Source organism: Mirounga angustirostris, unplaced genomic scaffold (assembly GCF_029215605.1).
Source record: "Mirounga angustirostris isolate CCGP_5_RB_7025 unplaced genomic scaffold, mMirAng1.0.hap1 SCAF_5, whole genome shotgun sequence".
Lineage (NCBI taxonomy): Eukaryota > Metazoa > Chordata > Mammalia > Carnivora > Phocidae > Mirounga > Mirounga angustirostris.
The window spans coordinates 122441035-122453757 of record NW_026991713.1 but is presented as its reverse complement, the minus strand read 5'-3'; the positions used below and the strand labels follow the sequence as shown (position 1 = coordinate 122453757).

The 12723-nt window shown below is 34.6% G+C and overlaps 1 protein-coding gene across 1 annotated transcript in view; it reads left to right on the top strand.

Annotated features, from left to right (window-relative positions):
* ARL5B (ADP ribosylation factor like GTPase 5B) overlaps positions 1–11100 on the top strand; it is a 36040-nt gene extending 24940 nt beyond the window's left edge. The window contains exons 4-6 of the mRNA XM_064591996.1: positions 694–777; positions 5295–5446; positions 6731–11100. Coding sequence (XP_064448066.1) covers positions 694–777; positions 5295–5446; positions 6731–6779 — 285 coding nt within the window. The 3' untranslated portion in view covers positions 6780–11100. The remainder of the gene's footprint in view (positions 1–693; positions 778–5294; positions 5447–6730) is intronic.
* The last annotated feature ends 1623 nt before the right edge of the window (positions 11101–12723 follow it).

The following is a 12723-nucleotide window of genomic DNA, read 5'->3' as shown; positions in this document are numbered from 1 at the left end:
TTCTTATTTTTCTTACCAAAGATCCTTTTATTTTTAGTGTATAAGACCCACCTTTTTTCATACACACCTTTACCAGCAGCTTTCTCCAGTCCTCTTAGCTTGCTCCTCTTTCATTTCGCCTGCATCCCTTCTAGCATATTAACCCCTAAGTAGGTATGTTTCTAGTTAGCACGTTTTTTCTGGGGCTTTTATTGTTGATCTTGTTAGGATAAAATGTCTTGTTCATTAGTTGTTTTTTTTTAATTTGTTTCTCTTTTTCTTTCAAGCTGTGTGCTCCTTTCTAATAGGCAGGAGGCTGTCTGAAACCAAAATAATTACTGATTGCTTAAATGAGCAATTACAGAGTACTTTCAAGTTTTAGTAAAAGTTATTTAAATTACCGTGACTTTTTCTTTGAAAATTATTTTTTATTACCTGCATTTAAAAATAAATCTTAGTGTTACAGAGTATTATGTATTAAGACATCACCTTTTTAAAATAAACTTTGGGCATAGTTTTTATTTGTTGAAATTATGAGTTATTTTCTTATTAACATTTGGATTTTACAGTATAATATAAACTCTTTATGATGAAAAAGCAGTAGACCAGTTTATGGTAATGATGATGTCATGTGAAGAAAGTACTCTCATTTGAGAGTTTTGCAGAAAACTTGAAGATTTCATTCAATTTTCTTTCTTTTTGATTGTCTTCTAGTTCATCATTCTTGTTGTTGATAGCATTGACAGGGAACGACTAGCCATTACAAAAGAAGAATTGTACAGAATGTTGGCTCATGAGGTAAATTTTGAAAGCAAACTTAAACCATGGAGTAAGGTATCTGTATACTACTGCTTTTTTACAAAGATTATGGGCTTTGCTGTTGGTTACTTCATCATTAACAGAATTTTATACTTTGATTAAAGTTGGTTTTTTTTTTTTTAGGATTTTATTTATTTGACAGAGAGAGACACAATGAGAGAGGGAACACAAGCAGGGGAAGTGGGAGAGGGAGAAGCAGGCTTCCCGCCGAGCAGGGAGCCCAATGCGGGGCTCGATCCCAGGACCCTGGAATCATGACCTGAGCTGAAAGGCAGACGCTTAACGACTGAGCCACCCAGGCGCCCCTTGATGAAAGTCTTAGAGTCAGAAAGTTTCATTACATTTTCAAACTTGAAAAAGCTCAACACGTTAATTTGTAGAGTATTACTGTTATTGACAAGATTTTTCAAAGTTTAAACCACTTATTCAAGCCTTAGAGTCTGATAAATTAAAGCAAGAAAGAGGAAAATTTAAGTGGTTTTTTCCCCGAGTTTATAATAACTGAAAATTCTTTAGTGAATAGTATGAGATCACTTAATTCTATTTCAGATATACAAAAGACTTAGATAATAAAACACATTTGTCTACCATCCATTCAGTATAAGATATGAAATATCTTATGTGACCACCAATCTCATTTTCTTCCTCTCAATTCTGAAAGAATTACATTATCCTAAAAGTGATTATCAATCCCATGTATATGTTTATACTTTCCCTACAATTTTATGTCAGTTGATTTATATTTCATTGTTCATAAACTCTTATATAATGATAAAGATTTTTTTTCCCTGTAACTCAGTTTGGGGTTTTTTTTGCACAATATTGTGATTATCCATGTCAGTACATAGAGCTTTAGTTCATTGTTTTTGATATGTTGTAGTGTATGATTAAACCACAATTGATCTATTCTTTTTTTTTTTTTTATCTTCTATTAATGAACATTTAGGTTATTTCTAAATTTTGATAGTATGAACAATTCTACAGTGAATACTAATGAATGCAGTTAGTCTATACCAATACTAATAAGTAAAATAAGTATTACCCAGCCCTTACCGTCAGTCCTCTTCTTTAAATTTGGAGAAATTCTGTGGTATTTGGTAACATATTACCATATTTGCCCAGTAGAGTATGGCTCATAGAGTTTTAAATCCGTGTTTAAGATGCATGTTTATCAAAAGCCCAGGGCCAGATGGCTTCCCAGGGGAATTCTACCAAACATTTAAAGAAGAATTAATACCTATTCTTCTGAAACTGTTCCAAAAAATAGAAATGGAAGGAAAACTTCCAAACTCATTTTATGAGGCCAGCATTACCTTGATCCCAAAACCAAAGACCCCATCAAAAAGGAGAATTACAGACCAATATCCCTGATGAACATGGATGCAAACATTCTCAAAAAAATACTAGCCAATAGGATCCCACAGTACATTAAAAGGATTATTCACCACGACCAAGTGGGATTTATCCCTGGGCTGCAAGGTTGGTTCAACATCCGCAAATCAATCAATGTGATACAATACATTAACAAAAGAAAGAACAAGAATCATATGATCCTCTCAATAGATGCAGAAAAAGCTTTTGACAAAGTACAGCATCCTTTCTTGATCAAAACTCTTCAGAGTATAGGCATAGAGGGTACATACCTCAATATCATAAAAGCCATCTATGAAAAACCTACAGCGAATATCATTCTCAACGGGGAAAAACTGAGAGCTTTCCCCCTAAGGTCAGGAACGCGGCAGGGCTGTCCACTGTCACCACTGCTATTCAACATAGTATTGGAAGTCCTAGCCACAGCAATCAGACAACCAAAAGAAATCAAAGGCATCCAAATTGGCAAAGAAGAAGTCAAACTCTCACTCTTTGCAGATGATATGATACTTTATGTGGAAAACCCCAAAGACTCCATCTCAAAACTGCTAGAACTCATACAGGAATTCAGTAAAGTGGCAGGATATAAAATCAATGCACAGAAGTCAGTGGCATTCCTATACACCAACAACAAGACAGAAGAAAGCGAAGTGAAGGAGTCGATCCCATTTACAATTGCACCCAAAACCATAAGATACCTAGGAATAAATCTAACCAAAGAGACAAAGGATCTGTACTCAGAAAACTAGAAAATACTCGTGAAAGAAATTGAGGAAGACACAAAGAAATGGAAAAACGTTCCATGCTCAGGGATTGGAAGAACAAATATTGTGAAGATATCAATGCTACCTAGAGCAATCTACACATTCAGTGCAATCCCCATCAAAATACCATCCACTTTTTTCAAAGAAATGGAACAAATAATCCTAAAATTTGTATGGAACCAGAAAAGACCCCGCATAGCCAGAGGAATGTTGAAAAAGAAAAGCAAAGCTGGCGGCATCACAATTCCGGACTTCCAGCTCTATTACAAAGCTGTCATCATCAAGACAGTATGGTACTGGCACAAAAACAGACACATCGATCAATGGAACAGAGTGGAGAGCCCAGAACTGGACCCTCAACTCTATGGTCAACTCATCTTTGACAAAGCAGGAAAGAATGTCCAATGGAAAAAAGACAGTCTCTTCAACAAATGGTGTTGGGAAAATTGGATAGCCACATGCAGAAGAATGAAACTGGACCATTTCCTTACACCACACACAAAAATAGACTCCAAATGGTTGAAAGACCTCAATGTGAGACAGGAGTCCATCAACATCCTAAAGGAGAACACAGGCAGCAACCTCTTTGACCTCAGCCAAAGCAACTTCTTCCTAGAAACATCACCAAAGGCAAGGGAAGCAAGGGCAAAAATGAACTATTGGGACTTCATCAAGATAAAAAGCTTTTGCAAAGCAAAGGAAACAGTCAACAAAACCAAAAGACAACCGACAGAATGGGAGAAGATATTTGCAAATGACGTATCAGATAAAGGGCTAGTATCCAAAATCTATAAAGAACTCATCAAACTCAACACCCAAAGAACAAAGAATCCAATCAAGAAACGGGCAGAAGACATGAACAGACATTTTCCCAAAGAAGACATCCAAATGGCCAACAGACACATGAAAAAAGTGCTCAATATCGCTCAGCATCAGGGAAATCCAAATCAAAACCTCAGTGAGATACCACCTCACACCAGTCAGAATGGCTAAAATTAACAAGTCAGGAAACGACAGATGTTGGCGGGGATGCGGAGAAAGGGGAAGCCTCCTACACTGTTGGTGGGAATGCAAGCTGGTGCAGCCACTCTGGAAAACAGTATGGAGGTTCCTCAAAAAGTTGAAAATAGAGCTACCATATGATCCATCAATTGCACTACTGGGTATTTACCCCAAAGATAGAAAAGTAGGGATCCAAAAGGGTACGTGCACCCCGATGTTTATAGCAGCAATGTCCACAATAGCTAAACTGTGGAAAGAGCCAAGATGTCCATCGACAGATGAATGGATAAAGAAGAGGTGGTATATATATACAATGGAATATTATGCAGCCATCAAAAGGAATGAGATCTTGCCATTTGCAACAACGTGGATGGAACTGGAGGGTATTATGCTGAGCGAAATAAGTCAAACAGAGAAAGACATGTATCATATGACCTCACTGATATGAGGAATTCTTAATCTCAGGAAACAAACTGAGGGTTGCTGGAGTGGGGGGTGGGGTGGGAGGGATGGGGTGACTGGGTGATAGACACTGGGGAGGGTATGTGCTCTGGTAAGCGCTGTGAATTGTGCAAGACTATTGAATCTCAGATCTGTACCTCTGAAACAAATAATGCAATATATGTTAAGAAAAAAAAAAGAAGGTAGCAAGAGGGGAAGAATGAAGGGGGGGAAATCGGAGGGGTAGATGAACCATGAGAGATGATGGACTCTGAAAAACAAACTGAGGGTTCTGGGGGGCGGAGTGGGAGGATGGGTTAGCCTGGTGATGGGTATTGAGGAGGACACGTTCTGCATGGAGCACTGGGTGTTATACACAAACAATGAATCATGGAACACTACATCTAAAACTAATGATGTAATGTATGGGCATTAACATAAGAATAAAAAAAATTAAAAAAATAAAAAATAAAGTATAAAAAAAAAGATGCATGTTTATTTTACTTTTAGTTTGACCCCTTTGGCCCAACAATATAAAATAACTTTTGATTATCTGGCTTATGTTAATAAGCCTATCTCTGTTAGAATCAATTATTAAATCTCTGTTATTTGAGAAATTTTTCATTTCAGTACAACTTTTATTTATTTATTTTTTTTAGTTTTTATTTTTTAAGTAAGCTCTAGGCCCAACATGGGGCTTGAACTCACAAGCCCGAGATCAGGAGTTGTGTGTTCTACTGACTGAGCCAGCCAGGCAGCTCTCAATAAAATTTTTAAATTAAATATTACTGCCTAATCATTGAAAGTAGAAGGATTACTCAGAGTAGAAGGATTTCATTATAACTGTCCAGTTGGGCATATCTGACCTTCCTGTTGTATTAGTTTAATTTGAATCGTGGTATTTCATATTGATTGCAGGATCTACGGAAGGCTGCAGTCCTTATCTTTGCAAATAAACAGGATATGAAAGGGTGCATGACAGCAGCTGAAATCTCTAAATACCTCACCCTTAGTTCAATTAAGGATCATCCATGGCACATTCAGTCCTGCTGTGCTTTAACAGGAGAAGGGTAAGTGCTAAACGATAGGAGGGGAGGTAACTTCTTTCAAATTTCTATCAACTTTTCTTCTTTGATCCTGTTGCCTTTTTTGTTCTTAAAGATAGTTTTTATATTATATTTCAATTTTATAAGGTGGAAATTATTTTAGTCTGTTACTGTTAAGTTACAGTTTAGCAGAGTTATTGACACATTTTTGTAACTTTTATTATAAACAAAATGTTTTACCAGAAAAAGTCAGTAACAAACATTTGAATTAAGTTGTCCCAATCCAGATTTTCAGTTGCTGTTGATTTCTTGCTTATATCATTGACTAGCTGGGGGTGGTGGGGGGAGCAACTGGAATGTTGCCTGAATTAAAGAGGAAGCTTCAAAGAAATTTCACATTTTCTATAAAGGCTTAATTAAGCATGAGCTCTCAGCTTTCCACAACAGTACATCTCCTTTCTAATCAGGAGTTCTTTCAGGGGGGTTTACTTCGAAAGAGGAAACATTGGAGATAAATGCTTCTTAGAGTATATTTTTCTTTCCTAAGAACTTGAGTTTGGATAGAGTAGGCCAAAGAGAACCCAGCATGTTAGACATGACTTATCCAGTTGATTTCCAGTAGTTATTTATCCTCTAATCAACCTGACCTTCTTAGTTATGCTCATATTAGAAATAGCTTGTAATATAGTAGATGTAGACTTTTTTGACTTCTGCGACTGGGCCATAAGCATTCCATTCTTTAGAATTTAGGAGGGTAGGGCAGAGTTCCTGTTGTCTTTCTATAGTGGTTTCAGTTATTATTTTTTTTTTTTTAAGATTTTATTTATTTATTTGACAGAGACATAGCGAGAGCAGGAACACAAGCAGGGCGAGCGGGAGAGGGAGAAGCAGGCTTCCTGCGGAGCAGGGAACCCGATGTGGGGCTCGATCCCAGGACCCTGGGATCATGACCTGAGCCGAAGGCAGACGCTTAATGACTGAGCCACCGAGGCACCCTGGTGGTTTCAGTTTTAATCTTAAAAGGGCGAGAGGAGTATTTGCAATCTTGATGGTAAAGCTGCCCAAGCGGTTATCTTCAAGATGAGACTGAAACCATTTCCCAATTACTCAACTAATCTGATTACCATCATTTTGTCTAAGTGAATCTTCCGCTTAAAAATTGCACTTCTTATGGTGTTACTTACATATTTCACTTACCTGTATAAATCATTATTGCAGTATCAACATTTGGGTAAGATTTAAAAATACTAAGTATGCTTTCAATTATAAATATTTCCATTTTGAAAATACTTCTATCTTTTGTTTCAGGTTATGCCAAGGTCTAGAGTGGATGACCTCCCGGATTGGTGTGAGATAACTTTTTGCTTGGAAAGAGACTGCTCTATTTATTCTGTGACATGAACATTTTCCTAGTACCTTTGGCTGCTAAGGCAGCAGCATGTTTAATTTATAACAACACAAACCTCTATGAGCAACACTTGAATCAAGTGCAGCTGAACTGGAACATAAAAAGATTTTTTCTTAACTTTTTTTTAATGCACTAATCTTCAGTTGGATGAACATAATGCATAACTATGTTTTCAGCAACATAATTCTTCTGACTGCTGATTCTAATTATTCAATGACTGCCTTGTAAGAAATGTTTGTCATATGTTTAATGTTTTCTGAAGTATTGTAATAACTTTAATGACCAATTTCTTGACCACCCCCTTTCCCTACCAGATAATTACTGGTTGACAAAGTAGTAGTGGAAATCATCAGGTACTGCTTGCAAACTTAACCAGCACTAACTTTTGCTCCCTCTTCAAACCACTGATCTTTTGGACAGAACTTATTATAGAGAAAGAAATCTGCCTAGAAGTTAGATATGTGTGTGTGTGTGTGTGTGCATATATATATATATATATATATATATGGAAGACCATCCTGAGACCTGCTTTTAAGTTAATTTCTCCCACATTATTACAAGTCATGAAATTTAAGTTACTATTAGCATGGAAATTAAGTAGGAAATTTATCTAAAAGAATTAAATTCACTTTTCTGCCTCCAACACAGGATTAGTTTTGGCTAAAAACTAATCAAGGAAAAATATTTGAAAGCCCAACTTTGATGGTAAATATTTTGGATAAATCTGATAATTTTAAAAATGTCACATTACTCAACACATACATTACCTATCGGAAATTATTAAAGGATACCAGCACTACTATCAAAACAAGACACTTGGAATATATTTTACTATCAATTATAAGCAACTTTATTATCAACAAAAAGTTCAACTATTCCATTTGCAACGGAGAGCACATCTGCTTTGGGCAATAGCTAAAGCAGAAGTACAAACATTTCGTTTCTTAAAAATTTGAAATTGTGTGAATTTGAATAGTGTTTCTACCACCAGCAGTATGTCACTTAGAAAACCATATGACTTTTCCATAAATCTATCTTAGGTTATAGTGTAATAGGCTTAAAACAGTTGCCATCTTTATAGAACATGATGTTCCGAAGTCTTTTCCTGGGTTACAGGAAACTGCTGAATTTAATCCTAGCTTTTAAAGTATTACTAGGAGATTGAAAGTTAACTCTAACATCTTATAAATTAAAAAATAGGAAGAAAAAGTCATAATCTATCCAAAGTCTATTACATATCATTCAAAAGTTTTCAAGGCAGTTGTCTAATATAAACAGAAATAGTGTGAGGACAAGTAATTTTGATCCTCTATTTCAAATGTGTGATTTTGCTATAATGAAAGGGATAAAATGCATACTTAGAGAATAATACTTCATTTTTGCAGTATTTTTTTTTCATTTGGGTAAAAAATAGGATTCAGTGTTCATAAGAGTATCAGAATACCTGTTCAAAAGTGGTATTTTAATTTTAATATTTTTTATTGTAAATTGGTTTTACTTTTGCTCTGTTTTCAGGTATACTTGATTTATTATATTTAGTCTAATTTAGTTGAATGTGGTAACATTTTCTTTCTATTTAGTGGTAGCACACCCCCTAGAACTGAAAAATGACCAGAGGAAGGCTTTCTGGACTTTGGGAACTAGCGGTTTATTAACCTTGTCTTGAACCTTTTTCTTAGTGATTCTACACCAGGTAGAGAGTAAATTTTGTTTTTAATAAAATCCATAATCTAGAACATGAGAGAAAAGCAAACATAAATCAATATGGATGCTTTGTGGTATGTGTTTGGGGCAGGGGGCAGGAGGAATTATGAAGATACCATTTACCTAAAGCACACTTTGCCAGAGTTTCTATCTTGGTTACAGAGTTTAGCCATAAATACTGAAGATAATTCTCTTAGCTCCATCCTGAGAAAAAATATTTAATATCCCTGTATCCATTCTTATTATGAAATTTATCTTATATCTAGTAAGATTGGCTGGTTCAGTTTTCTTCTATCAAATTATATGGTTATTTTTTTATATTACCACATCAGCATTATACTGAAAGTGTTTTTAATAGTTGATTGTATTTTGTCAAACAACTACTAGTATAGATTCAAGTTTGCGGTTTAATTTTTTAAAATACAATTTATTTTCTAAATTTTTTAAAAAAGCATTTTGTTAGTTTGGGATTAGAAATGGTTTATGTTAGCTGTGTTAAAAATGAAATCGACATCCCACTAGTTTTTGTGGTAATGATTGGGAAAAGTTCAAATAGGAAATTCATGTAAGACTTTTTAAAGGTGTTTTATGGGTTCTCATTAGAGATTTCCTGTTACAGTGATATGAAAACTGATTATCCTTTACTCCAAGAGAATGTTTTGTTTGACCCAAGCGGGTATCTAATACTAAAGCATTGATTCTGACATGCATTGTCAATTAACTATAAGATACTATCTGATGAAAAATGTAAATTTGTAATTAGTGCCTTTATTCACATTTTGAGATGTTCTCAATTTTGTACTATACCTGTTCTTTAGAAGTCAGATTAACAGCTGATTAACTTGACAATGAACTAATTCGAGATTTACCCTACCCGCCAACCCTTCAGTTGCCTAGCCAAGTTTCTAGTACCTAGTGGAAAGCAAGGGACCCACCCACATTACTTTTGGGAGATTTTTCTAGATTTTATTTTTATTTTGAGGATGAAGAAATGAAAGTTTAACAAATTTAGAACTGAAATGTAACTGCCACCCAAATATGGCATTTTTCTTCATTCCCACTGTTCTTCTTGCAGTGCATTTGCGAACTCTTAGAATTAACAGGCCCTTTTATATGGGAATATACTACATAATTTGTATTGTTAGTGTAATTTAATTCCTTAAAATCTGAAATAATATATATATATAATCTATTGGAAAACTCATGGTTAAATACATAATTTTTGCTTTTAGGTTCTGTGTCAGGTGTGCTTAAAGGTATAATTTTATTCTATATTCATTAGAAGAAAGATAATAAATTCAAGTTTTATTGTTAAAAATAATTTTTAAATGGGCACTTACCCTTATAGCCAAAGTCATTTTGTTTAAGCATAAATTAACTTTTATTTTCTATAGCATAAAGAGAAAATAATTATTTTCCTATGGAAACAGTGAGTGATACAGGCAGTGCTGTAAACAATATTCTCTGAAGAGCTATGGGGAGTCAACAAAGCAAAGAAAATTTTAAAGAAAACAATAAATCTTTATATTTTTAAAAATCTTTGGTGTAGTATCTTAGGACAAATTAGAAATAGAATTTTTTGTGACTAGCACTCATTTAATTCTTAGCTATGTAAAACTATATCAGTAGAAAAATGTAGGGGTATTATGCCTATGGATGGGTAAATTCCATTGACATTTATATTTGAAGACCAACTTCATGAGTCTAATCTTTTCATCTGTGGCTTTGGATCCAAAGTATTTTATATCCAGTTCAATTCTAAAGGATCTTTTATATTTTGTTGGGATAAAGTCACTTCAAGATGCAGTCTGGTAACTTGTATGTAGTAGAATATTGTGCTGGCTGTCTAAAGAAGTGTATTTGAATCTTAATTTGACCATTACTTGTCTAGTTGAACTTAGGCGGTTACTGTTCACGGCCTTTCTGTTTTTTCCCCCATACTGAGGAACTTAAGCCAACTAGAACTCCATATCTTTTGGTTTTAAAATCCTGAATCCTTATACACTACATTAAAGTCAAAAAACTAAAAATACTAGGAAAGGACACATAATAGGAAATTAAATTCACTTTTATCTGTTCTTTGATTCCCACCTCATTATCATTTTGTTCAGTTTATGAATACAATCAAATAAGAAAATAAAGTATCAGCTAGTAACTGCTACTCAGCTTTAGTTGAGCTAAGAGCTAATGACAATGCAGAAGAGAAAATAAGCCATATTGCTAAGAAAATTCTTTTAAGCTGCTGATAAAACACCAGTGTTGTGTTTAAAATACTCTCTTCTGGAGTATATCCTGCTTATTTTCCTGGCTTTTACTAATTAGAAGTGGTCGGTTTGTTCAGAGTGTGTTGGCTTTAGATGCTACCCCAAGCTCCCAATGCTGTTTGACTTCTCAGTATTGAAACAATAGTGCAGCCGGGCTGTCAGTATTTTTGCAGACGTCCGTGTAAATCTGAGAGGAGTTTACATTCAAGGTTGGTTCCTTCCGTAATGTCTCATCCTTACTCATTTAGCATTACTGTGAAGCCTGAAATCCAAGGCTCCCAAAAAGTATTTTTTTAAGAGTTCCAGGTGGCCAAAAATAGAGAAGGCCGATCAAAAAAATTTTTTTCTCCATTTTAAAGTAGAAAAAGTACTGTGTTCAACAGATCCAAAATCAGTTTTAAATGTATATGATTTGGTAAAATGTTTGGGAAAGGTTAACTTGGGGGTATAGAGTCGTACCTAGAAACGAATGTCAAAACAGTTGATAGTAAAGATAAACATGAGGTAGAAAAATCTTCAAAAGGATATTAAGTAATAGAAAATGTGAATGAAGACAGTGAATTTCCCTCATTTAAGGCACTTAAAAATTACTAGAAAGTACAGTCTTTTAGTGTAGAGCTAGATATTTTACTTTTAAAGTGGCCAAAGGACCAAAGCCTGATCAGGTTTTTAGAATTTGTTAGTGTTCTCAGTCACATCTTTTTTACTTTTTTTTTAAACTGGTAACCTACATTGTCTCCTAGAAATGGAGAAATAATAAAATGTGCCGTACATATTTTTTGGAATAGATAACAGAGTTCTAGAAGAATGGAAATGTTCTCTTGCACAAACTTGTAAAATTTTAATTAAAAAGTTACCTCATTTTTCAATCCATAAGGTGCTTTGCTCAAGCTTGTGGGATGTTACACCCATAAATACCCCCTTCACCCAAACTGTGTTTGAAATATGCAAAATTCACAGCTAAGGGGTAGCATTCCTTGGATATTCTGTTTCGTTTTATTCTTGTTTGCTGCCAGCAGGGCTAATGTGGTATAGCAGATTCACTTACTGTCTTCATTAAAGCACCCAGGCAAGGGCTTAGCCAATACTTAGTTCGTTTCATTAAAAATCAAATAAGGGCAAGGAAGAACCCTAGAATTTGATCGATTGTATTCTACTGTGACTGTATTTCATTCCGTGTTTGGAAGATACCAAATGACTGTCATTTGATCTTGGTTGTGCATAATGTATTTGCATATTTTGTCCCTATTCATAAGAGATGATTATTTTAATCCTTTTACATTTTCCCTCAGGAAGTTCAGGGACTTGACAAGCCCCTCTTTTATTCTCTTGGAGTAAACTGTTCAGTGTAGTTATGAAATTTTTAATTTCGATTAAAAAAAGTTTAGCTGCTATTTCGTTAAAAGTGTGGATTATAAAATGATGGTTATGATTTTTTTCCAATTATGTAACAGTTTTTAAGTTTTACCCTATTTATCTGTTGCACAGAGCATGGTTTTTAAAAAGAAAAGAAACAAAAACTAAAAGCAATTACCGCCTAGTCCCTGGATTTCTCCTAATCAGAATATAATGGTTATAATCATTGCCATCTTCATATAAATTGGTGCTTTAGAGCATTAAAGAGGAAACAGCAGGCCCTGTAAAATATACTTCTTGCCTCAGAATGTAAAACTACTTTAAAGTGTATTTATATTTATGTTCATTTCTTAAGGTTTAAATACGAACTGTTGTTTCTACAAAAGCTGTAACAATATCTTAGCTAATTAGCTTGGTCAAAATAGATGGTATTATTATGGGCAAAATTAGGCATTGGATCTCTCTGTGGGTCCCTTGGTATTGCATAGAAGGGAAAAAAGAATGTCTTTCACACCACCAACTGTGCTTCTTAACCCCAACCAAGCAACTGAAATGTGTGCTATTGGTTT